Source organism: Chroicocephalus ridibundus, chromosome 6 (genome assembly GCF_963924245.1).
Source record: "Chroicocephalus ridibundus chromosome 6, bChrRid1.1, whole genome shotgun sequence".
In the NCBI taxonomy this organism is placed as follows: Eukaryota; Metazoa; Chordata; class Aves; order Charadriiformes; family Laridae; genus Chroicocephalus; species Chroicocephalus ridibundus.
Genome location: NC_086289.1, coordinates 37,630,861 through 37,656,732, shown reverse-complemented (window position 1 = coordinate 37,656,732; position 25,872 = coordinate 37,630,861). Strand labels below are relative to the sequence as shown.

Genomic DNA, 25,872 nt, shown 5'->3' with positions numbered 1-25,872 from the left:
TGGAGGCTCTGGAGATGGCTTGCTCTTGGGCCACGCTGCCGTAACCAGCTGTGTTTGGGGCTGTGAAGGGGATGCTGCGTAGCCAGCTCGGTTCAGGGCAGCTGCTTCCCACCCTACCCACGCTTCGGAGCCCTGGGACCTGCCTGTCCAACAACGTCGGGGGGAAGGAGATGTCCTGGGGCTGGGCGGAGGTGAGGCGGGTTCCATCTCCAGCAGGCTGCAAGGCTTAAAATTAGCAGAAAGCGCCGATTCCTCTGCCAGCTTCAGCTCTCGGCTTGCTTTTCAAAGTTGGGCTGCGTGCTTGCAGAAGCGAGCACTGGACCTTTACTTTCCCGGTGTGAGTTTTGGGGAGCAATCCCCCTTGGCACGATAAAGCCACGGGGGAAGGGGATTTCACACCAGTCCCAGCCTGGATCCAGCGGCATCCCTTGCCCTGGCCCCCATCACTCACATCCCTCCTTCCTTTCCCGATTTTGTGAAGGAAAAGGGCTTTTTGGCTGTGAGAGGCAGTGCCCTGATGCTCCCCAAACTGCTCTTGTGCTTCTGATCCTGGCTGGGGCGGTGGCATCTGCTGGTCCTCCGTCTGTCCCAGGGGGCTGACACCAGGAGGGGATGTGAAGGATCAGTGTGACTGGGGGATGCCGTGTCCGGGGGGTCCCCAAGGGGACCGGTGCTGTGCCTGGGGGCTGCTGTGTCTGGGGGGTCCCTGAGGAGATGGGTACTGTGGCTGGGGGCTCCTGAGTCCTGGGGGTCCCTGAGGGGGAGGATGCTGTGACTGGGGGATGCTGTAGCCTGGGGATCCCCAAGGGGATGGGTGCTGCCATGCCAGGGGGTCCCCGAGGGGATGGGTGTTGTCTGGAGGACGCTGTGTGCTGTGGGGTCTCTGAGGGGACAGGGGCTGCAGCTGGAGGATACTGCGTGCCAGGGGGTCCCTGAGGGGACAGGTGCTGTGACTGGGGGATGCTGTGTCCTGGCGGTCCCCAAGGGGACGGGTGTTGTAGCTGGGGGATGCTGTGTCCTGGGGGTCCCCAAGGGGACGGGTGTTGTAGCTGGGGGCTGCTGTGTGCCAGAGGGACCCCAAGGGGATGGGTGCTGCCTGGAGGATGCTGTGTCCGGGGGTGTCCCTGAGGGGGCAGAGGCTGTGCCTGGAAGATGTCATGTGCCACGGACCCCCTGAGAGTGTGGGTGCCAGGGGGTTCCCGGGGGGATGGGTGCTGTGGGTGTGGGATGCCGCATGCCAGGGGGTCTCCGGGGGGGTGGGTGCTTCATGCCAGGGGTTCCCTGAGGGGGCCGGTGCCGTGTCCGGGGAGGGGGTGTCCCCGCAGCGCTGGGGGGGGTGCAACGTGCCGGGGCACCGCAGGGGGCCGGTCCCGGGTTGGGGGAGGGGGGGGTGTCCCGGGCGGGGGGCGGTGCCGGGCGGGCGGGGGGCGCGGCGTGGGGCCGGACGGCAGCGCTGCCCCTCCTCCGCCTCCGCCTCCGCCTCCTCCCCCCGCCGAGGCGCCGGCGGTCGGGGCGGCCGCGGGGCTGCGCTCCCGCCACCCCGCTCCCGCCGCCCCCATGGGGCGCCCGACGGCGCGGCCAGCCCGGCGCGGGAGCTGAGCCCGGAGCCGCCGACAGGTACCGCATCCCCCCCGGGATCGGGCATCACCCCCCGGGACCGAGCATCCCCCCCCGAGACCGGGCACCCCACCCTCCTCCCCCCGCCGGGACCGGGCACCCCCGTCTCCCGGGACCGGGATTCCTCTCCCGCCTCCCGCGACCGGGCATCTCCTCCCCCTCCCGGGACCGGGTATCCCCTCCCACCCTCTCCGGGACCGAGCACCGCCCCCCCCCCAACGACTCCTGGAGCCGCCGCCAGGTACCACATCGCCCCCCCGGGACAAAGCATTTTCCCCCCGGGACTGAGCATTCCCCCCCGGGACCAGGCATCCCACTCCCCCTCCCGCCGGGACGGAGCACCCCCTCTCCCGGCACCGGGCATCCCCCCCGCGAGCTCGGGGCCGGGCGTTCTCCCGCCCCAGGACCGGGCAATTGCGCCCCACCCGGGGCAGGGCATCCCTTCCCACCCCCCCGGGACCGGGTATCCCCCCCTCCTCCCGGGACCGGGCATTCTCCCCCCGCCTCTCGGAGCCGGGCATCCTCGCCCCTCCCGGGACAGGGAAACATCTCCCTGGAGCGCGTTCCCTCCACCCCCGCGGGACCAGGCTGCCCCCTCCCGGTACCGGCCATCCCTCCCCCCTCGCCAACCCTTGCCGGGGCCGCCTCCCCCCTTCATCCCCTCCCCGGTGTTGTGGGGGGTCATTTCCCAGCCGGGTGCGTGGGGAAGGGGATGGTGGTGGTGCTGGTGGTGGTGGGAGATGTGGGGGGGTGGGAGGAAGCTTTATTTCACCCCAGGAACTCAACCCCCCCCCCCCCGCCAGCGTGGGCAGTGAGGTGCCCACACCCCAATGTGGGGGGGTTTAATCTGCAGCCAAGGCTGTGTTTCAAACCCTTAGAAAATAGAGGGGTGAGTGGTTTTGAGGCCCAGCATCCGCCCCGCGGTGTCCTCCCGGCTCTTGTGCCTCTTGCAGTCCCGTTTCCTATTGAAAAAAGGGGCTTTTTTTTCCTCCCTCTCTGCCTGGAAGCCAGCCCCGCCGGAGGCTGACCTGGGCCCGGAGCCCAGCACGGACGGCTGCCGGTGCCAGCCATGCCCGCTGTGGCCGGAGCACCCCAAACTGATTAGTTTTGGGGTTTGCATCTCGTCTGCTTCCCCTATGCCCCCAGTAGCCATCTGGGAAATGGGCTCTGAAACGGGGGAGCTGCGGGATGGCTCCCTCTCGGAGGATGAAGATGGAGGAGGAAGAGGAGGGGATGTAACTGCAGCCCCTTCCTTGCTCCGGGAGCATCCCAGGCTGGGGTTTGGCTCCGCAGCCTCCTGTTCGGGGAGCGCAGGAGGAGCATGAAACCCAGGATCGCTCAGCCATGGGTTTTCCACGGGCGCCTACGTGCCGGCTACGTCGTGGAGTCTGGTGGGCTCTCGCCCCCCATGTCGGATGGGGTCACCCAGGCAGAACTGGGATGTGGAGGATGCCCTCCAAGCACCGGCTGCCTGCTCTGGCTCAGCTTCTGCCCACCATCTCTAGCTGCTGGGACTGAAAACTTCCAGAAGCTGCCTCCAGGCTGTATTTCCTATGGCTGCCGGACTTTTCCGGACCCCTTCCTCCACCCTTTCCCCTGTGCATCACTCCTCTGAGCATCGCTGGTGGGGGGGATGAACACCGCTGCTTCTCCCAGCCATGGCACTGGGGACATCCCAAGCTGTGTTAACCCCCCCGGCATGGGTGGGGGGGGGCAGCAGGTTTTGGGGGGGGGCCGTGCTGGGGGCGTGCAGGCGATGCCTGTGGGGGGGGGGGTGCAGGCAGCGGCGGTGGGACATTTCCTTCCTGGAAGGCAGGAAGTGATTATGTCTCTTGCACGAATGACACGGAGCCTAAAAATAACCGGCAGGTCTCCGTTGTGAGACAATACACTCCCCCCAACAACGGGATTTGCTTGATTTTGCTTTATTTAAGTGCAGGTTTGGGGGAAGCGAGGGGGAGGGAAGAGAGACCGGGGGGAGCGAGCTCCATGAAACCACCAAGTGTGTGATGCTGGGCATAAGGTGCTGCTTTTCTGGCAAAAAAAGATGCGGTCGGCGGCAGCAGCCCGGCTTTGAAAAGTGGCCCCCATGGAAATGGAGCCCCCGTCCAGTTGGCCTCCACCAGCCTTTTCTCCCCCCCCCATTCCGGCCCCGTGTCGGGAGGGGAGCCGGTGGTTAGCACAAAAATAGCACAAAAATCATAGCCCTCGCCTTTCCCGAAACGCCCTGGCCGCCTTTCTCGTGGCACTGGGGGTTGGGAGCGGGAGGGTGCTGTGGCATGGGGGTGCCATTCCAGAGGCGAGGGGGGGCATGGGTCCCCCCACCCTTGGGGACACCCCTCACCCCCCCACCCCCCGCCACCGGGGAGGGGGTCACGCCGCCAAATGTGGGCGGAAAATTTGGTGGAGCGGCTTTTGGGGAGTGTTTGGTGGCTGGGGGTTGCGGGGGGGGGGGGAAGCTCCACCGTCTCTTTGGAGATGCCCCCGGCCTTTATCTCCATCCTTTATGGCTTTTTTTTTTTTTCTCCCCCTTTTTTTTTTTTTTTTTTTTCTTTGCGCTGTTGAAAGGCGACTCTTCAGTAAGCATCGCTCGCAGACCTTGAAACCGCTGGCAGTGCAACCGGTGCTTGCAAATCAGGGCTTTTGTTCCTCTTTTGCCATTGATTAAAAACTCCTCTCTTGAACGTCGGGCGGCCTGAGCATCTCCTGCCTGGCGGGGAGCTGCCTCTCGGCCCTGCGAAGCCGCACCCCAGGGTCTGGCGTGGTGTGTGCCACAAAAAAGGCAGTAAAGAGGTTTTTTTTTTGGAGGGTTTTTTGGAGGTGGTTTTTTTTTTTTTTTAGGAGGGGAGAGGGTGCCTGCGGTAGCGGCTCATCCCAAGGGCATCCTGGGCTGCTGGTGGCCGTTACAGGTGGGCTCTGTGCAAAATCGAGGTGGCTCAGCCCAGAAAAAGCTTAAAAAATCCCGAGATGCTCACCTTAACATCTTAATTTCTCCTGGGTTTTGCTGAGCGAGGAAGGTTTGACGCTGGTGATGATTAATTCAATGTAAAGCAGGTTTGGGCATGGGGGATGCAGCCTGGGTACTGCTCGCGCTACCTCCCACCGGCTACCAGCATCCTCCCCATCAGTGGCCGCCCCTGCAGCGGGTCGCACCTGCATTTTTGGGGTGAAATGCCTGCATGCCGCCTTTTTCTCCCCCTTTCCCCCCTCCCTTGTCTCAAGCAGCTTTCCCTGACTTCAGGGTAAGGAGTTTTAAATCAAGTGGCTGAAGGCGGGTCGGTCACGTGGAGGACGGGGATGTGGCGCTCGGTTTTCTGCCAAAAAGGCCGGAGCGCGCCGGGGAGGGGGGGTGTGTGCGTGTGAAACGCCGGGGCCTCGTTATCCCTGGCGATAATGAGGTTGTCCCGGTGTTCCTGCTTGGATTTGGGGGATGGCATCCCATGGGTGCTTTGCCCTCCTCCCTGGCAGATGCCGACGGTGGAGCACAGGGTGCGTAGGGGATCAGTGGCACCGATTGAGAAATACCTCGCTACTTTCTAGGAAACGCTGCTTTTTCAGTTATATTTTTGGCTGTCGGCGCTGGCTCTCGGAGGAGCCCGGAGCCCATGAGAATGGAGGGCGGTTGCTTTTGCTCTTTTTAAAAATAATAAAACAAGCGTGGCTTGTAAAATCAGAGCTGTCTGCTGCAAAGCCGGCTCTCCAGAGCCTTTCCCTCCCCATTGCAGAGCGCTTTTGGGTTGCTTTCAGGCATTTTGGGTCGTGTTGCTTCCTTGCCTCGTTTTACCCTCTGCAGCTCCGTGGGCGAACCACGTGTTTCAAAGCAACCACGACTTAATGTGTTACTTCTCACCTTTCCTTTTTGTTTTATTATGTTGGTTTTTTCAATTACTTTTTAATAATAAGCCAAGCTGCTTCCTTCCGGCATCACCTGGAACAACAGGAGCTCGGTTCCCACGCAGCCTCCGCTCCAGGATATCTCCCAACGCACGCTGGGCTTGCTGTTTGTCTGTTATTTTATTTTTTATTTTTTATTTTTTTTGGAAAAAGAGGGCTAAAGAGCACGCTGGGGCCGGGGGGCTCGGCTCCAGTGCTTCCTCCGGGATTCGGTGATGCCCCTCTGGCAGCACCGGGGCTTCCTGCCGGCTGCCGCCGTGTTTCCTGCCTCCCTTGCTTGGGTCAGCGATGCTGGTTTTTCCCCCCTCCAACCCCCGGTCCCTTGCGGATGCATCCATGCCGGAAAAGTTCTAGGGTTGCCTCGCACCAAGGGGAGGGATGGATGGGTTAGGAGGATGCTGCAATTGCTGCTGCTTCCCCAAAGGCTTTGCATTTCATTAAAAAAAAAAAATATATATATATGTATATAAAAAAAATTAAGCCGGGGATGCATGGAGGGAGATTTATTTGATTTATTTCCTGCTGTCAATGAGACAGCCGGGCAAGCGCACGCTTCCTCCTCATCGCGGCGGCCGGGGCAGATGCATCCTGCAGCTGCAGCCCGGCCGCCCCCTGCTATATTTAGTCCATTGTTTGCTCCGGCTTTTGAGTCCTTTCCAGGTCCCTGGGCTGCGGGAATAACCCCCATGCCGGGCAGCGGGGGGCAGAGAGAGGAGCGGCTCTGCAAAAAAGTGGAGGGGGGCTGAGCACTGTCTGCCATTGTGACTTATGTGGGCGCCGTCACCTCTCTCGACATGCTCAAGCAGCATCCCTGCGGCGTCTGCGGCTCCTCCAGCGTTCCCCATCCACCCCATGGGGCTCCGTGCTGGGAGAGGGTCTGCAGGGAAGGGGAGCATCCACACATTGCCTACCCCATAGGCTCCACTGTCTCGTTAGGCAGCGGGAATGATTAACCGGCGGCCGCTGTGTGCTTTGAATTTAGGCAAAACACCTGGAGAAGAACAGCGCGGGTTTGTTCCGGTGGGATGCACCCTGGCAGGGTGTCGGTCCTTTTTGCGGCTGGGGAGAAAAATGGGCTCTTTGTTAAGGAGCCCTGGGCTGGGGTTTATCTCCGGCTTGGATTTTGGGTCCCGAGGGTAAGGTTTCCAGCGCCAGCGGGGGGATGAGCTGCCAGGGTATTCCTGGGGTTTGTCCCCTCGCCCCAGGGAGAGGATGCCGACAAGGATGCTGCGCAGGGGGTTCCATCACTCCGTCATCCCTCTCCCAGAAGGGAAACCCCTGAATGCGGCGGCGTGCGAGGGAAGGGATGCTCCAAACTGGCCGATGGCTAATGCCATCATAAAACGCGTGGGGATTGCGCCTGAGCCTCCCCACTTCTTGTAGCGGCAGGAAAATGGGGCTAAGTCCCACCGGCTCGGCTGATTTCTGGGGGAATAACTCAGATCTAAACATTCCAGGCTGAGACATCGGATGCAGTGGGATTCTTTAAAAATACAGGTAAAATAATAAAACAATTATCTTTTATTTTTTTTTTTAGGGGTAAGCTGCCCATCTAAGCACCTGCTTAGTGTTTGCTAATTGTGTTCAGCTATTGGAGGGGGGTAAAAAACCTGATTTTTGGGCTAATCCTGAGCCCTTTGGTGGGCTGGTCCCTCCCTGGGCCGGCCTGTTGATGGTGGCTCCCTTCCTTCTCTTCTCATCCCAGACACCGACCGCATTCTGGAGGGTTTTCAGGCGAGATGGTTTCATCCGGTTTCTTGGGATAGGGTTTTTCTTCCCCACCCCATCCCAGTTTGCCAGTCGGGCACTGGGAGGGTGTAAAACCTCCCGTTGGTACCGGTAAATCGCTGCTCCCGTAGGGATAACACCAGCGCTTCCCTCTTCACCTGGCTTTCCACCTCCCCCCTCCCCAGTTCCCGTGGTTGCCCAGGGCACCCATTTTGGGTAATTTTGGTACTTTCTAGAAGTTGCTTGCTTTCGCTTGCCCGACCGAGGAAGGGAGGCGGGGTAGGGGGGGGAAGAAGCTGAAATGTGATTTCCTCTCTCCGTTCATTTTGCGGTTTGAAAGCCCGTTTCCAAATCTGCCCGGCGTCTTTTCTGTCTGTCGTTTGCCGGGCAAAAAAAAAAAAAAATATAATCCCTGGGGGAATTTACGGCCAAGGTGGGTGACTGCGGTGGAAGTGGTGGGGGGGTGGAAAAAGGATGAAGGCAAGTTGGGGAGTGAGCCTCCATATCCCCCCCGCCACGCCCCCACCCCAGTGTGGGGATGCTGGAGCGAAGCCAGAGGGTTTTGGGATGGCTCATGGGGCTGCGCCGGCTGCTTTTGGAAAGATGCACCGATTCTGAGCAAAATAAAGGTACTGGTGGTGGAAAAGTATCCTGGATGAACATCCCCCCGCTCTTGCTCGCTGGCTGAACCCTCCAAAGCCACTAGCGCCTGCTCCGAAACACTTGAAACCTCCCTATATATATATAATTTTTTTTTATTTTTTTTGCTTTATTTTTGCCCCGGCAGTGGTTACGTGAAAGAAAAACGTAAGGCGACTTGGAGAAACCGTGCTGGCCTGAAAAAGCTGGGGGTTTTTTTGGTTTTATTTTTCCTCCTCCTGTTCTCTTACGTGTAAAAGAAGCCAGGCTGCCCAACGGTGCAGAAAAATCACAGCGGAGCAACAAGTATTCTGCAGGGCAGGGGACGAAGGTGGGGAGGAGGAGGAGGAGGAGGAGGGGGGAAAAAAATCCGTGCCGGGGCACGGCCCTTCTGGAAATAGCACATTTTCCGCAGGCTTTTATCCACCACCACCCCCTACCCCGCCGCCCTGAGCCTTGAAGCATTCGCAGCTGCTGGGGGGCATCACATTCCCTGGGATTGCAGCGAGGGAGTGATCCCGTGCTGCCTGCAAAGCAGCAGGAGGAGGGTTTTTAGGGACGGGTTAAAGCCACGAAGTGGGTGCTGTCGTCCCGCTTTGGATGCTGCCGCGGTTATTCCCCACGCAGCATCGGCAGTGAGGAGATTTTATCGGGGGCTGTCTCAGTGAGGGTGGGCAGAATCGTTGGGTTTTTTGTGTGTGGTTTTTTGTTTTTTTTTGTTTTTTGTTTTTTTTTTCCAGACTTTGCCATCTCTTCCTTTGGTTACCAGGATGCGTCCCTGGCTGGCGCAGACAGTCGGCCCGTTGTCCGGGACCGGTGGAGTGTGGCACGATGCTCCCCTCCAACCTCCCCTCCCCTGGCCTTTCTGCTTTCATCCCTCTTTAGGGATGAGCTCCCTGGGGGCGGGGGGACGGGAGTCTGCATTTGGGGTCCCCCGCTTGCCCTGGGGGAGAGGGTGCCACTCCAGCGTGGGAATAACCACATGCTTTCCCATTTGCTCGTCAATAGCTGGAGGAATCCCTTCATCCCGATAACTCCGGTGCGATGAAGGGGGTTTCTCAGCGTTCCAGGGTTATTTATTGCTGCGTTGGGTGTGTGGGTGTGTGGGGGGAACCTTTCCTTCTTGCTGCCTCCCACAACTTCCGAGGCTGCAAAATGCCCTCCCTCCTCCGCCTCCCTCTTATGTATGTGCTTATATATGTGCATCGACACGCACAGCCTGGACCAGGGACCTCCCTGAGCCTCGCTTGCTGCTCCAGGCACCTCCTAGATCCTAAAGATCTAAATATTTAGTAATATTTACTCGCTGTTCAAGCGTTTTCCACCTGAGGAGGGACGCTGGGGCGGTTTGTGGGTGCTGGGAAAGCAGAGGATGAGGCTGTGTCCCGCCACAGTGCCAGCTGCTGAGTCAGCAGATTTGGGGGCAAAATGGATCTGGTTTGCTTTGCCTTTTTTTTTTTTTTTTTTTTCCCCTCCTCTTTCTTTTCCCCACCCCCTCCTCAGCCCCATTTTCGGCTGAGGGGAGTGGGCAGGGAAGAAGAAAAAAACCCTTTGCAGGAGCAGAAGGATTAGCGTTCCTACCCTCCTCGCCGGCTGTCTGCCTTCCTAAAACGGGAGCGGCTGGGAAAAGAAAAAAATAATTCCTCCTCCCTCTCTCTCCCTCCCACCCTCCTCGTTTTCCCTGCGGTCGTCGTCCCGTCCCAGCCGCCTGCAGATGATGGGTACGACAGCCAGCGCGGCGCAGCAGGCAGTCTCGGCATCCCCCCCGGAGAGTGGGGCGCCGGGCGACGGCAGCATGGAGGACCAGCGCTCCCTCAGCATCCACTCCTTCCAGACCCTGGGGCTCCACAACAGCAAGGCCAAGTCCATCATCACCAACAAAGTGGCGCCCGTGGTCATCACGTAAGTCCTCTTGCAACTCCACACCTCTGCTTTTCTGCACCCTCTTCCCTAAATATTGCTTTTTTTCAATCTTTACCTACGCCGTTGGTTGGGGTTTTTTTTTTTTTCCCTTTACCCACCCGCATGTGGTTTCTTGCAGGTACAACTGCAGGGAGGAGTTTCAGATCCACGATGACCTGCTGAAGGCCAACTACACGGTGGGACGCATCTCTGAGGCCACGCTGGAACACTACCTTGTGCAGGTGAGAGCCTGGTCTAGTGGTTGGTGTCCCTGCCCATGGCAGATGGCAGAACTAGATGGTCCTTAAGGTCCCTTCCAACCCAAACCATTCTATGATCACCACCACCCTATGCCAAACCCATGGCATTTGGGGCCCTCAAGGTTTTTTGGGGCTAATTTTGAAGATCGCCAAGAAAAAGCCACTTTTCTTCTGCGCTCAAGCATCCTTCTCCACCTTTTTTTGCCCTGTCTTGTTTTGCAGGGGAAATATTTCATGGTCAGGGATGTATACGGCAAATTAGACGTCTTGAACACTACCGGCAGCTGTGGTGCTCCCAATTTCCGACAAGCCAAAGGAGGTTATGCTGTCTTCGGCATGGGGCAACCCAGCCTCAACGGCTTCAAGCTCGTGCTGCAGAAGCTGCAGAGAGAGGGACACAAGGTTGGTGGGAGGGTGGAAATTGGGGCGGAAAAAGGCTGGAGAGCTTGTTTGGGCAGCCTCTCCCTCCCGGCTCATTGCAGGAGTGCGTCTTCTTCTGCGTCCGCGAGGAGCCCGTGGTCTTCCTGCGGTTGGAGGGGGACTTTGTGTCCTACACCCCTCGGGGCAAGGAGAACCTGCACGAGAACCTCCAGCACCTGCAGCGGGGGCTGCGGGCGGAGAGCCTGGAGGTGGCCATCCGCAAGGAGGTGAGGTGGGCTGGGAGGGGGTCGTCATCCCACCCATAACAGGGGGTCTGCGTTCCCCCAGCTCGAAGAGGGGTTGTTGGAGGTGGTGGGCGCCCCACAGGTTTTGATGGTGGTCCCCATCTCCGCTAGATCCACGACTTCGCCCAGTTGAGCGAGAGCATCTACTACGTCTACAACGACATCGAGCGCTTGCGGGATGAGCCCCACACCGTGCGGGTGCAGTGCGAGGAGGACATCCAGGTGACGGAGGAGGTCTACCGCAGACCCGTCTTCCTCCTGCCCTCCTACAGGTGCTGCCCTTCCTCCTCCTTCTTCTCCTCACGTGTGGTCGGTGGCTTTGCTTTTGCTAGCTGGGCTCTTGATACCATCTTCAGCCACATGTCCTCCACCGTGGTGGGGATGAAGCCCCCCCACCATGGCCCCCATCCTCCTAATTAGGTCTGTCCCCGTGCCCGGCAGGTACCACCGGCTGCCCCTGCCTGCCGAGGGAGCCCCTTTGGAGGAGCAGTTCGACGCTTTCATCCACTTCCTCAGGGTGAGCTGAGCAAAAACGCCTGGTCCATGGAGCCACATTGGGTTGGGATTTGCTCCTGTGCCTCAGCCAAGGGTGCCGTGTTGGGGAGCGTGACTCCTGGAGAGCATCTTCTGCGTTTGCCTTGATGCTGCCCATTAGAGGATGCCTGTGCCCACAGTTGCATCCCGTTCCCATTGCTGTGGACCCTGCTGGAGGAGTCCATGTTGTCCAGCTGCTTGTCCCTAACCCTGGCTGGAGGTGACCACCCCTTGCCACCTCCCAGCATCCCTGCGCAGGTGGCTCTTCCCTAAACGGGTTTGGGAGAAATGATCTGGATTTGGTGCAAAGGCTTTCGATGGCAGGGCTTCGCTTTTATTTTAGCCTGGGACTTTTTGTCTCAGCAGCCTGGGGACTGGTGGTGGGAACATCTCTGGTGGGGTTGACAGGCCAACGTCTGCCGGTGGCTTAGGAGGGCATGGGGACGCAGTGGATGGACCGCCTGTTGTGCTGTCCCAGTCCCCCCATGCCGTCCCCTCAGCAATGGGGGGTTGCCGGCCATCCACCCTCCACCCTGGCCATTGTGGTGGCAGACCCAGCTCTCCTGGATGCCCCTGTGGTCCCCATCCCTCTGGCATTCCCTCCCTCCCAGGAAAGCCCCGGCCTGCTGCTGCGGGACCCCGGCAGACCCCCGCCGGCGCTGCTCTTCGGCTGCCAGACCGGGGTGGGCAGGACCAACCTGGCCATGGCCATGGGCACGCTCGTCCTCCACCACCACCGAGGAGCCACCCAGAAGCCCGAGTAAGCGGGGCATCCGCTGGGGCTGGGGCTGTGGGGGGGATGCCTGTGCCCCCAGGACCAGTTTGATCTCCTTCTTCTGCCACCCCAGCCTCCCCCACCCGCCTAAAACATCTCCCAGGGACAGGCTTCGGGTCATCCAGACCTTCATCGAGACGGTCCCCAAAGGCCAGCAGATAGTCGAGGAGGTAAGGGGGCGATGGAGAAGTCCCTGGCGGGGTGGGTGGAGGGGGTGAGGTCAGTGTCCCCCCCACGTGGGGCTCACTGAGCAGCTTTCCACTTGCTCTTCTCAAGGTGGACGGTGCCATCGCCTCCTGCTCGGAGATGCATGACATGAAGGAGGCCATCTACGAGTACAAGAAGAAGCTGGAAGGGATTGGGGAGGACTATCAGATCCAGGTGCGTTAACGGAAGGCTCGCTGGGATGCGAGCCGCCTGCTCTCCGCTGGGTAATTTATCGAGCTGTTTTTGTCGCGGGGATGAGAAGAATGTAAATTCTGGAAATCCGAAGCTTCCTGTGAGCTGAAAATTTTCCCAGAGACGTGAAACCTGGAAGGTTGTAGAGCTTCTCTTCGGTTTTTGTTTTATTTTTTTATTTTTTCCAATTGTTTAAGAGGCATAAAAGGGAGCAGGCTGGGATTTGGGGGAAAGCCGGCCATTTTAGCCTTGGCCTTCTACTTCTGGTAGATGACCTCGGGGGCAAATACTATCCTGTGCCCTTGTTTCGTCATCTCTAAAATTGGAAAATCGATCCCAGCCCGGCTGGTAAAAGTCCTCCGGAGCTGGGAGGGATTGTTGCATAGAGGTTTTCCTGCAAATACAGTCACTCAAGGTCAAGCTTTCCTATCTGTCGATGGTGTTTTGAGCTTGGTTTGAAAAGCCAGCAGGGTGGTTTTCCACCCTGGGAAGCTTTGGTCTCCCCCTCGTCCGATCCGCGGGGGGGGCTCCTTGCCAGGCGATGGAGGGAGGGAGGATGCTCGGATGGAGACACTGCCCCCATCCCAGTCTCTTCGAAGATTAATTTTCCCATTGAAATGCTGATGGTGGGGTGGAAGTGCTGAGGCCGGACAATCTGAAAACAGGCGCTGTGCAGCTAAAGCAGGAAAAGCACCATGAAAATGATTAAGCCGTGGCGGGGAGGTGGGGGGGCGGGCAGGAAAGAGACTCTTTACTGGTGTTTTTTTCACATTTAATAGCAAACTCCAAATTTTACCCCCTTTTTAGGCTGGATTTGGGTGTGTTTGGTGCTGCTTGTGTGATGGCAGATGATTTCTTATATGGGGGGGAGCGGGGAGGAAGCTTGCGTATGGGGCAGCGGATTTTCCCCGCTGCCTACGAGCCTTTCCCGGACTCTTCCCGGCTGGGAGAGGCTGCTCCATGTCATCCCCGATGCCGGGGAAACAAGCAGCCAGGGGACTGCCGTAAATTATCAGCAAGGAGTGTTTATTTAAAGTCTGCACGGAGCGAGAGCAGGTTTAAACAGTGGCGAGGGGCCAGGAAAATGTGCTGGAGTGGGGGGAAAGGGAAGGATGAGGAAGGGAGATGCTGATGCTCCATCATCATCGAAAACCAGCTGGGGCTTGGTAGGGCTGGAGGGGCTGCCGGTGGGACCGGGGTGGGCTCGGGGGGGCTTTGCTGGTGAAGCCCTGGTTGTTTTTGGGGAGAGGAAGGGCTTTTCTGGGCAGGGAGGAATGATCTCATGCCGGGCTGTGGGTTTCTGCCCTGCCTTGGGGGTAAAAGCAGAGATTTAAGTCCTTCGAGCAATGGTGATGCAGGGGCGGGTGCATCCCGGCGTGGGATGCTGAGGCCCCCTGCGGTCCCCAGCTCTCTGCAGCTGAAGTGCAAGCAGATCATTCCCCTTTTTCCATCGAAAGCCTATTTATGGGGAATATCAAGAGATTTGCAGGGCTGGTTTTCGCTGCAGGAGCCCGAGCGCTGGGGGAGAAGCGCCGTAAAGCCGGCACGGCTCCATCCTCCCAGCCTTTGTTTTGAGTTTCCCGGAGCAAAACCCGCCGCCCTGCCTCTTGATAAACGACAGTGGGACCAATTTCTCTTGTGGAGAATGAGACAATATTCCGGAGTCAGCCACGTAACGTCGGAGGTGCGCAAACCCCGCTTGCACAACCGACTGCCCCCTCCTGCTTTATATACAGCCCCATCTTAGAGGATTTTCCATCGTCCCCTGGGCAGGGGGTCTGGATGGGCTTTCCAGGAATGCTCCTGCATCCTGTGCTGGGTGCTCCTTCACTGGTGCCAGAATTGTGTGTTGATGTGTTGGCTGGGATATACAAACCCCTGCCCTAAGGGCAGCGTAGGGGTGGCTTCCGGATTGTGGAAAATCCCACGGGTTTGAGTTTCCAACCCTGGGAGGAGATAGCTCTGATGGGGCACACGGCTGGTTTGGATGAAGATGGTGAGGATGGTTTGGAATGGTGAGGATGAAGATGAGGAGGAGAGCTTGCTTGAAAGCAGCTACATGGGCATTGGGATGCTTCTGGGGATGAAGGGAGCATGGAGACACTCGGAAAGGGAGGATATTACTGAGCGTGTGGTTTATGTCTCTGTTTAATAAGCTCATCTTCCTCTTATTTTGAGTTTGTCTAGCACCACCCTTCATTTCAGGGTCTGTCACCACCCCCCACCCCCCATGAGATGCTGACCTTGGAGCGGGTCATTGGGGTCCTACAGGGCTTTCAAGGCAGACACGGGGGTTCCTGAGAGGTCCCTGACTGTTCCTCACATTACCCAGAGCACGGGGCTGGGGGGGTGATGTCTCCTGCAGGCTCCCCGCATCCCTACCCCCGGCACCGCTGGCACTGGGACCTCTCTCCCCAGGGATGCCACCACCCGAGCATCTTGGCTAAAGGCCACGGAGATGGCTGGGGTGGGGGCAGGACCTTGTGTTGACCAGACCCTCCCCTTGGGTTCGAGTCTCCCGTTAGCATCCGGACAGTGTGTCCCCCCCGGGACAGCATCACCCCTCGGGTCCCGTTGGAACCGCTCCTGGTGTGTCCTTGGGCTAAAGGCAAGGTTTTGTTTGAGCTGAAATGCAGATTTATGCCATGAAGCACCATTTAACATGGAAAACTTGAAATGTTTCATTTAAAGAAGAAAAAAAATAAAAAAACCCAACAAAACATAAAAAACTATTCCAGATTGGGTTTTGTAGTTCCCCTCCCGCTTCTCGTTTGGAAGCGTGAATATGCAAAAAAACCTTCTGAGCATCTTAAGTGGTATTTCTGCCCTTCTTACCTGCAAAAAACTGATGTATAAAAAAAAAAAAATGCCTCAGGTCTGCTTGCTGCTTGCATGTCTCTGTTCCAAAGCAGGTAACAGCGCGGACAAGGGTGTGCAGGGATTTTCCCCAGCCCCGCGGTCTCCTCGGGGGGCTGCGGGGCCGGCCTTGGGCATCTCGAATCCCACCCACCTCTGCTTTCAGGGGAGCAGCACCAAAGAGTATTTCCTGCAGAGGACTTTGCAGAGCCTCGAACGCTATTTCTACTTGATCGCCTTCAACTACTACCTTCATGAGCAGGTAAAAAAAAAAAAAAAACAAACCCCAAAAAACCCCAACCAACCAAACAAAAAAAAACCCCAAAAAACCAAAACCAAACCCCCACCAACCCCCAAACCCCTCCTTTGCTCTTTTTTTTTTTTTTGTTTTTTTTTTTTTTTTGTTTATAGTGGGAGGGAAGGGGGTCTCCACCTCTGAGTTTCCCAAGCAAATGGAGGTTTCTTCGGTGGGGTTGCGTGTGGGCAGGGGGTGCGAGCCCAGGCTGACAGCGCGTCCCCCCCCTCCCCGGCCCCCCGCCGGCAGTACCCCCTGGGCTTTGCCCTCAGCTTCAGCAGGTGGATGTGTCGGCACCCCGAGCTCTACCGGCTGCAGGCGGAGATGAACTGGTCGGAGTTCACTGTCACTGGGGACCTCGTCACCAAGGGGACGCGAGTGCTGGTGGGTATCCGTCCTGGGTGTGGGGATGGGGCTGGTGGCTCCTGGTTGTCCCCTGGGAACGGCACCTTCCTGGGATGCTTGCCCTCAAAGAGGTTCAGTGGGGTGGGAGGAGCAAAGGGTTTCCCTGTCGTAGGGCAGGTGCCGAGTCTTGGGGTCTCCAGGTCCATGTTGGGGCCTCCAGGTCCATGTCCTGCCTCCATCCTCAGCAAGGATGGTCATGTGGCCAGAGACCTTCTCTCCACACAGATGTGTCCAGCCCTGCAGACCCCGCTTACCAGGATGCTGGGGCACCCCGTAACATGAGCCTGAGCTGCCGGCCTATCTTCAGCTTTGCCATCCTTGGTGCTCCTGGGTGGCTGTGGCAGGGGGAAGGAGGCCAGAGCTGGTGGTGGCTTGCTGCTGCTTTGGCATGGTGTTGTGGCAAGAAGAGCATCTCCCACCTTTGAAATGCAGCCATGCAGCTTTGAGGCCCATCTTGCTGGGCTTGGAAGGGCTTGGGGACTTCTCCTGAGTGGGGACCATGGGTGAGAGGTGGTGATGTGCTGGGAACCCTCCTGCAAAGCCCATGGGTGGGAGAAGGCAGCTGCAATGCTGGGCGGGGGACACAACCCTTGCCATTGCAGGTGGCGGATGAGCGCTTCTGCCCGGACGTGCTGAGCACCGCCAAGGAGATGAGCGTGGCCAACTTCCGACGGGTGCCCAAGATGCCCATCTACGGGACAGCGCAGCCCAGCTCCAAGGTGAGGGGCGCGCACCCTGTGGTGGGCAGGGTGGCCCACGGCGGGCTCCCAGCCCTCCCCTCACCCTTGCCCACCCCTTCCCTTAGACCCTGGGGAGTGTCCTGCGGTACCTGATGGACGCCAAGAGGAAGCATGCCCGCATAGTCTGGATCAACCTGCGGGAAGAAGCCGTCCTGGAGGGGAATGAGCAGATCTACACGCTGCGGGAGCCCGGGCACCTGGAGGAGCTGATCCCTGTGCCCACCGCCTCGCCCCAGCAGCTGGAGGTGAGCTCCTGACCACCGCCGAGATGCTGCCCAGGTTCCTGCCCAGCCGTGAAGGGCTCATCACCCCCTCCCAGGAGCCCTCCTGGGTGATGTCCGCAGGCTTTGATAGCCCCTCACCCCTTGGAGCTGCTTGGTTTGGGTTTTGTTTTTTTTTTTTTTTAATTTTGGCAATGAGGGGCAGCGATCGACTCAGGTGCTGTGCTTGGCTCTCGTGCCCTCCTTTGTCTGCTGGAGGCTGGGGACCTGATGCAAAACCAGCCTGTCCACCTGCTTTTCATCGTACAAAAATAAAGAGGTCCTCCTGGCTTTGCTCTCACCCTGTAAGAGCTCCCAAAGGCAGAGCAAAGCAGAGATTTTTCCACCCCCCGGAAGAATTTATAGCGCGGCTTGAAAGCCAGGGTAAAAGGCACCCGGGGAAAGGAGAGCAGATGTTCCCAGCTGGGTTTGTGGAGGAGACAGGCAGTGGAGGAGCTTGGATGCCAGCAGCGGCGCAGCCGCGTGGAGGAGCTGCCTGGGTGGTGGGAGATGATGATGCTCCCGAGGCTCCCGTCAAGCACGCTGCTGGGGACCGTGGTCCTGGGCAGAAGCGGCGGCCAGGACCTGGTGTTGGAGAAGGGGGTGTCAAAAAAAAAAAAAAAAAAAAAAAAAAAAAAATTAAATCCTGAAAAAGTTAAAGAGGAGCGGGTCTTACAGTGGGGGGGGGTTTCTCCATCCTCTGCAGAAACTAGAGGCTACCCTGAAGGGTGACCTGCTGAAGTGCCAGAAGTGGCTGGAGGTGTACCTGGAGGCGGAGAAGCAGATGAAGCTGTTCAAGAGCTGCCTGACCATGCAGGAGATATTCAGCCAGCAGAAGAACGTCTGCCAGGGGCTGACCTACCGCCGCATCCCCATCCCGGATTTCTGCGCTCCCAAGGAGAAGGTACCCCAGGGGGTGGGATGGTGCTGCTACCTCCTTCCCAAGTCTGTTGTGGGGCAAATGTCGGTTGCTTGGTGCACTTGCATGCCACCCAGCCCCAGGACTATGGTGGTGTGCCCAGGCTCAGTGTTGGGTGCTTGGTGGGGCGGGGAGGGGTCCCCTGGGAGATCTTTAGCCACCCTGGGTGTCTTCAGCTGACCGGGGAGGGAGGGGAGGCTGATGGACAAGGGGGATGCCATGGTGGGGAAGGGAGGTGGGCTGCACCCATAAAACCCCCTTGGCTCTGCTCCCGGCAGGATTTTGACCGGCTGCTGGAGGCGATGAAGAGCGCCCTCGCTGAGGACTCGCGGACAGCCTTCGTCTTCAACTGCTCCAGTGGCCGGGGCAGGACCACCACGGCCATGGTCATCGCTGTCCTCACCCTCTGGCACTTCAACGTGGGTACCGGGCTCTGCAGGTCTCCTGGGGGCTCAGGCTGGAGCGGGGGCTGCTGGGGAAGCCCAGTGTATCCCACAGCAGCCATGGCACAACAGGAGCGTGGGGAGGGCCAGGGTGGGCTGTGAGGGGCGGATGCCGGTTCGTTGACCTCTTGTTGTGCCTAGACCACAGCAAGGTCCAGGAGAAGTGTGGGTGCGTCCCTGGGGAGCCTTCACCCCATTCCCGAGAGCTCCCGCCGCGGGACGAAGGGCTAAGTGCAGGAGAGACACAGGTCCCCTTGCAGAGCAGATGGGCATAAAATTTTGTGCTTCTCTGCCTGTGTAGAGAGGAGGTGGAGGATGTCTGGGGTCCTGACGGGTTGAGTTCGGGGTCTAAATTTCTGCTCAGCTGTTGGGCAGCGGGGATGGGGCCTTGCAGCCCCTAATGGTCCTCTCTGACTGTCCCAGGGCATCCCTGAGATGAGCGAGGAGGAAATCGTGAGTGTGCCTGATGCCAAGTACACCAAAGGGGAGTTCGAGGTGAGTCCTTGGGCCTGACTGATTCAGGATCGCCCCCTGAACCCACCCCTTATCCACAGCAGCTTGTTTGGGGGGCTGGGTCCTCCCCTGGGCAGGGATGGAGCAGTCAGGTTGAGGCGAGGAAGCACCCGGTGAAGGCCCTGCCGCTTCTGCCCATGCTGCAGGTGGTGATGAAAGTGGTCCAGCTCCTGCCTGATGGTCACCGGATGAAGAAGGAGGTGGACATGGCCCTGGACACTGTCAGTGAGACCATGACACCCATGCACTACCACCTCCGAGAAATCATCATCTGCACCTACCGGCAGGTGAGCGTGCCCCTCTTCCACATTGGCACGTAGCTGCCTGTGTCCGTTGCACCCGATCCCAGAGGACGCGGGACCAGCTCTGCTGAAGCTGATAGTTTCTTTGGCTGAAGCTTTCTGGCACGTCACCAGAGAGGTGCCAGGGCTCTTCTGGTCATGGTCACCCTGTGCACTCTTGCATCCCGTGCTGTCTCACATCCCACCTGTCTGGTGCCATCCCGCATCCTACCCAGCATCCCAGCCAGCACCCTGCCTGTCTGGTGCCATCTCACATCCCATCCAGCATCCCCCCTATCCGCTGTATTCCCGCATCCCGTGCCATTCTGCATCCCACCCAGCATCCTGCCTGTGTGGTGCCATCCCGCATCCCACCTTTCCAGTGCCATCCCACATCCCACCCAGCATCCTGCCCATCTGGTACCATCCCACTTCCCACCTGTCTGATGCCATCCTGCATCCCACCCAGCATCCTGCCCATCTGGTGCCATCCCGCATCCCACCCAGCATCCCGCCTTTCCGGTGCCATCCCACATCCTGCCTGTCTGGTGCCATCCCGCATCTCACCCAATATCCTGCATCCCACCCAGCATCCTGCCCATCCGGCACCATCCTGCATCCCAGCCAGAATCCCAGCCAGCATCCCAGCCATCCAGCGGCACACAGCCGGCAGAGGGCAGGGCTGATCCGTCCCACTCCTCTCCCAGCACCGAAAGTTCCTCCGGCTCCATCCTCAGGGAAGGGACCCATCCGTGCCCACGCAGGAGGCATCCTGCAACCAGCCGAGCCCGTGGCTGCAGCCTGGTTTTTATTGGGAGCTTCTGTGCAGCTGATGAAGGGGAGAAAGGATATTTTTTTCAGATTTAGGGATTATTTTTTTTTTTTTAAGCTGTGCAGCTATTTCACAGGGCGTTTGAAGGGCTGAGACTGATCCTGCCCAGGCTGGATCGACCCACGTCCCTGTGATGGTCTTGCCCGCGGCTGCCATTGACCCCTGTTTTCAATTAATGGCTGTGAACGATTGACCACGGAAAGAAAGCCCCAAGCATTTAATCACCCAGGAGCATCCGCGGCTCCCCGGGCGTTTGCCTCTTGGTTTATGGGGTCCTCTGTGTGGTTTTTTTTGGGTCTGGGGGAGAATCTGGGCTCCGTGGGATGAGCCGCTGGGGACTGAGTATTTGCAGCAGTAACTACTGTGAAATTATTGGGGATAGGTAATTTTTTTTTTTTATTCCGCCCCTGCCCCCCCCCCCCAATTTATGTGTTATGGGGAGATGGTCATGTGGCCGGTGGGAGTTCTCACCTACTTTATTGTGTGCTTTGCTGCTGCAGAGCAAAAAAAGCAAAACTCCCGTGCTAAACGAACGAGTGGCTGCTTATGGATTTAATTGTGCTCTCCGGTGATCCTGCTCCCTGTGTCTGTAGGCTCAGCCCTGGGGGTCCCGGGAGGAAGACCCCGGCGGAGCAGCATCTCCAGGCTGTTCCCGGTGTGGGGTTTGGTTTTTGTTTGTTTGTTTTTTGTTTGTTTGTTTGGGGTTTTTTTGTTGTTTTTTTTTTTCCCTCTGGGAGACAATTCCCGTGACCTCCTTGCCCCTCTTCCTGGCGGTCAGAACCGGCATGGGGGTGTTCCTGGGCCGTATCCTGTTTCCGGGCCGGCCATATCCCAGCCTGGTGGGAAAGCGAGATAAGGAGGGGAGTCATCCGCACCCTCTGCCCTAGGAAGAGCCTTTTGTCGTCGCCTGCGTTTTGCATTTCCCTCTCGGCTGCTTCGTCCATCCCATTGGATTTGGCTGGGGAAAAGCACGTGAAAATGCTTTAATTTTTATTTATTTTTATTTTTTTTTCCCCTATGATAGGCAGCTTGAAGAAGGGAATTACAGGAGTTGTATAGGCTAGGCATTGCCCTAATGGACTTTTAATTAAGCTGTAATTAGTGTCTAGAGAAACAAGGGGTTTGGGTGAAGAGAGGGAAGGAAAAGGTGCTCTGGTACTTGCTTGGCTTTGTTCCTAACCCTTCCCACCCTTAACTAGGAGGGAAAAATAGGGTAATACAAGAAAAGAATAAGATGAAAGATAAATAATAGGATAATAAGATGATAAATAACAGGATAATATAATAAAAAATAAATAGGAGAGGATAATAAGATGATAAATAATGGGATTATATAATAAAAAATAAATAGGAGAATAGAAGAATGTGATAAATAATGGGATAATAGGATCTGCTCTCTGCAAATACTGGCACATTGGTGCAGAGGAGATGCTTTTTCCCTGGGGCGGAACGGCTCGCCTGCTGCTGCCACGACTAAGGGTGCGAATGGGTTGAACAAAGCCCGATTTTTCCAAAGCCCGGGGGTGCCGGGGAAGGACCGAGAGAAAGCGGAGTGGGTCGGTGCTGACACCAGAGCGCGGAATTGGCTGCTCTTTGGGATGGTGTGGGAGGGGGGGAATGCAGCGGGATTATGGATTACCGGGATTTAGAGTTTTTATGCTGGCTGGCTGTTTATTCCTTATTTATTGTTTATTAATTCCTGGAAGGGGCATCACTGCAGGGCTCGTCTGTTCTTAAAACAACAGCTATAATAATAAAATATATATATATATATATATATAAAATAACACAATAATAGGAGGTGGGATGACCCCAGCCTGGCAGCGGGGTGCTGGGTGGCTGCCGTGGCCTCACCTCCTCCGGCGGCGGAGGCTGAATCCCACCAGAGGATGCTGGAAAGGGCCGTGTTTTTCCCCGGGGAAAGGCTTTGCAGTCTAGGAGCTGGTGGTTGCGGGTTGGTTTTGCACCTGGGTGTCTATTCCCGGCTCCTGGGCGCACACCCCGCGCGTTTACCCATCCCTCCTCTATTTTCGAGGTCTGTACGGGGAAGGGGAAGTTTTTATACGCTGGAAACCACAAGGTAATGAGAGGCTGGACTGCCAGGCCGCGGCAGGAGCGGGCTGGAAGGACGCACTTATTTTTGTCCCCAAAGCGGTCCTCCCTCCTCGTCTGGAGGCTGCAGGCTGGGCTGGGCTCCTCGGGGGGGATAACGGGGTGGGAGGGCTGTTGTGTAGCGGTGTATATGGCTTTTCCTTAGCCCAAGAGGTCCTTCCCCACCAAACCTCTCACCTGGGATGTGGATGGTGAGTGAGGACTGGGCGCAGGAGCTGCCTCTGGGATGCTCTCCCCCTCCCGGGTACCACCATCAGCTCGTTTCTTGCTCCTTGCAGGGGAGGTCGGCCAAGGACGAGAAGGAGACGCGGACGCTGCAGCTGCGGAGCCTGCAGTACCTGGAGCGCTACGTCTACCTGATCCTCTTCAATGCCTACCTGCATCTGGAGAAGAAGGACTCCTGGCAGCGGCCCTTCAGCCTCTGGATGCGCGAGGTGAGGCTTCGCCTGCCTACACCGCCAGCAAGACCTCGCTCCACCTCATATTTACAGGGCACTGGGAAGCAGAGCCCCGTCTTTATTTTATATAGGATTTTCCTTTGGTGGTTGGGGCCATTGTATATGGCCCCTTCACTCCAGGCAAGCTCCCATCTCACCAGGATGTCAGGGAAAGCCTGGAGATGGGTGGCATCCCCAACATGCGAATGGGCTGCTCCCCCCACCCCAAACCTGCCCTTTTCTCCTCTTTGAAGTTTCCTGGGATTGTGATTGTGGCATCTGGGGATGGGAGGCCACCAGCCAATTCCCCCTGCCCAGGGCTCTCCGCTCTGCTTGGTTAGCTTGGTTGTCTCTCCTTGTGCCCAAACTCACCTCTGGTCTCTTAAAAATACAATATTCTGGCCAAACAGGTCGGGGAAGTGAAAGAAAATAATTAAAAGCAGTCCTACTTTGCCTTGCCTGCCCGGGGAGGGAGGGCCCAGGAGGATGGGGATGCTGGTGCTGGAAATTGGGAGCCAGCTGAAAAAAATGGAGGGGGGTGGGGAGGGACCCCAAATTCCCCATTATTTCCTGCTTTGTATTATTTTCCTCATTTTTATTGTGTGGTGAATTAGCTTTTCTCTCCCTGGCTTTGCGCGGCATTGGCCTTTGTGGGGGGGAAAAAACACCTCGTCCCTTCGCTTGCCTCCGCTGGCACCGCTAATTCGTATTGGCATGTTTGATTGCCAGGTGGGAGATGAAAGCGGCTGCTCACTGTCCTGTCCCTCCCCTACTGCCCCATCTCGTTGGAAAGGGGACCGGGGCGGGGGTGTGCAGCATCCCAGTTATGCGGGTGTTTGCATTGCCCGACCGTTTCGGGGGAGGCAGTGGCTGGGGCTGGACCATCCCGGAGTGGAGACGTGTGGTGGATGGAGTGGAGATGTGCAGTGGATGGAGTGGAAGTGCGTGGTGGGGTGGAGACACGTGGTGCTCACTGTTGGCTGGGTGTGGAGGCTTAAAAGCATCGAAGTGCAGCATCTTAAATAAGTGTGTGCAGCATCTTTAGCGCAGCATCTTAAGTAAGTGCAGCCTCTTTAGCACGCACAGCATCTCAAGTAAGTACAGGATCTTAAGTAAGTAAGCACAGCATCTTTAGCAAGCGTGTGCAGTGTCTTTAGTAAGTGCAGCGTCTTTAGCACAGCGTCTTAAGTAAGCACAGCATCTTTAGCGCAGCATCTTAAGTAAGCAAGAGCAGCATCTTTAGCAAGTGTGTGCAGCGTCTTAAGTAAGTGCATGCAGCATCTTTAGCGCGTGCAGCGTCTTTAGTGCAGCATCTTTAGTGCGGCATCTTAAGTAAGCAAGCGCAGCATCTTTAGCGCGTGCAGCATCTTTAGCGCGGCATCTTAAGTAAGCAAGAGCTGCATCTTTAGCGCGGCATCTTAAGTAAGCAAGAGCTGCATCTTTAGCGTGGCATCTTAAGTAAGCAAGCACAGCATCTTTAGCGCGTGCAGCATCTTTAGCGCGGCATCTTAAGTAAGCAAGAGCTGCATCTTTAGCGCGGCATCTTAAGTAAGCAAGAGCTGCATCTTTAGCGTGGCATCTTAAGTAAGCAAGCACAGCATCTTTAGCGCGTGCGGCATCTTTAGCGTGGCATCTTAAGTAAGCAAGAGCTGCATCTTTAGCGCAGCATCTTTAGCGCGGCATCTTAAGTAAGCAAGTGCGGCATCTTTAGCGCGTGCGGCATCTTAAGTGAGTGAGTGCAGCATCTTCAGTCTATGGGTTTATAACTGCCCCTTGCCCCGCTTGTGGGAAGGGAGGGGGGGAAAATACACCCAACCTGTGGATAAAAGGAGCCTTTGACCCCCCCCCAAAAGCACCCCTTCCTGCTGCATAATCTCTGCGGGTTTTTTTAGCAAAAACAAGGGGCCATTGTAGCTTTTTTTGGCAGAAGAGTGCCAAAGCCAACAAACCCTGCGAAGGCTGACCCCAGCCGCGAGGAAGCGGCTTAGGAAATGTATAAACCCTGGGGGGAGGAAAGACACGGGTGGGGGGCTGCAGGCGGATGGCTACGTGAATGCGGGGCACCATCCGCCCTGCATCTTCACCCGGGAGGTGGCAAAAGCATCCCGAGGATGGCGGGGGGGTTAAATCTCTCTTCTCCCTCTGTTTTTCAGGTGGCGGCGGTGGCGGGGGTCTACGAGATCCTGAACCAGCTGGGTTTCCCGGAGCTGGAGAGCCTGGAGGGCAAAGCCCTGCGCACGCTGCGGGGCCGCTGGCAGGCACAAGAGGCCACCTCCCGCCCTTTCCGTGGGGACTTTGTGTAGGGTCGGGGCGCGGGGGGATGCCCCCCACCCCCCCTCTGCTTTCTCCTGGGGAGGGGGAGAGGAAAAAAAGACTGTTTTCCCAAAAAAAAAAAAAAAAAAAAAAAAAAAAAAAAAAAAAAAAACCAAACAAAAAAAACCCCTGGGGGTGTGGGGAGGGAGGAGGGGGTGAGCTCCGAAACTGCCTTAGAACACGGGAATTTCTGGGGTTCTTTTGGACGCAATAAAAATATTGTAAATTAAAATCTTCAAGCCTTTTCGGCGGGTGCTTCAGGGCGTGATTTGAAAAAGCGGCTGTGAAATGCCGGGATGCCAGCGCCTGAATTTTACAGATGCATGGAATTGTGACGGATTTTTTTTGAGACCATCCTCACTTTCTCCCTAAACCAATGTGGCATACACACCTGAATATGTGTATATATGTATTTATATAGAGACGTATGTGTATATATATGCATAGATACACAGATATATATACACATGTATAGACAGGCATATAGACACATATCTATATATATTTATGTATGTGTGTATATATATATATTATGTGTGTGTGTGTATATATATATACACATACACGCAGGGATTTATGTCTCTGTCTGTGGATATATATATATATATAGAGCCATAAACACTTGTAGCTTTAATTAGGTCTTGCAGACCTGAGTAATTTTAAGTTCTGGGCATCTTCTTTGATTCTTCCACATTTTTTTTAGCCCTGGATGCAGCTCTCCCACCGTTCCCCCCCACCCCAAACTCCCAGACCTGTCTTTTCATTGCCAAGGTGATGCTGGGGGAAGGAAGTCGCTGCTCAGCAAAGAGTAGATTTAAAAGCATAATTAATATAGGGATTTTTATTAATTTTAAGTTAAAAGTTTAAAGAAAGTTAATCAAAACAAATGAGGGCTGGAGAGGGGCCTGGCGGCTGTGGGGGCAATGAGGAAGTCAGTAGTAGGGGTGGGAGCCGGGATGGAGGGGTGATACAATCGGATGGGGAAGCAAAAAAGCTGGGGCACACGCTCCGGCTCCATCTGCCCCGGTGGCTGCTTTCATCTGCTGCCAGGGC

At 57.0% G+C, this 25,872-nt stretch overlaps 1 protein-coding gene across 1 annotated transcript; it reads left to right on the top strand.

Moving 5' to 3' along the window:
• The first annotated feature begins 1,478 nt into the window (after positions 1-1,478).
• PALD1 (phosphatase domain containing paladin 1) lies at positions 1,479-24,916 on the top strand. Its single transcript, XM_063339426.1, has 20 exons — positions 1,479-1,617; positions 9,583-9,780; positions 9,920-10,022; positions 10,263-10,442; positions 10,523-10,687; positions 10,817-10,977; positions 11,147-11,222; positions 11,851-11,999; positions 12,088-12,184; positions 12,291-12,395; positions 15,436-15,531; positions 15,814-15,948; positions 16,572-16,688; positions 16,775-16,954; positions 17,676-17,873; positions 18,167-18,307; positions 18,755-18,826; positions 18,991-19,131; positions 22,348-22,503; positions 24,660-24,916. The coding sequence occupies exons 2-20, from the start codon at positions 9,593-9,595 to the stop codon at positions 24,807-24,809; spliced, it is 2,610 nt and encodes an 869-aa protein (XP_063195496.1). The 5' UTR covers positions 1,479-1,617; positions 9,583-9,592; the 3' UTR covers positions 24,810-24,916.
• Positions 24,917-25,872: the final 956 nt, after the last annotated feature.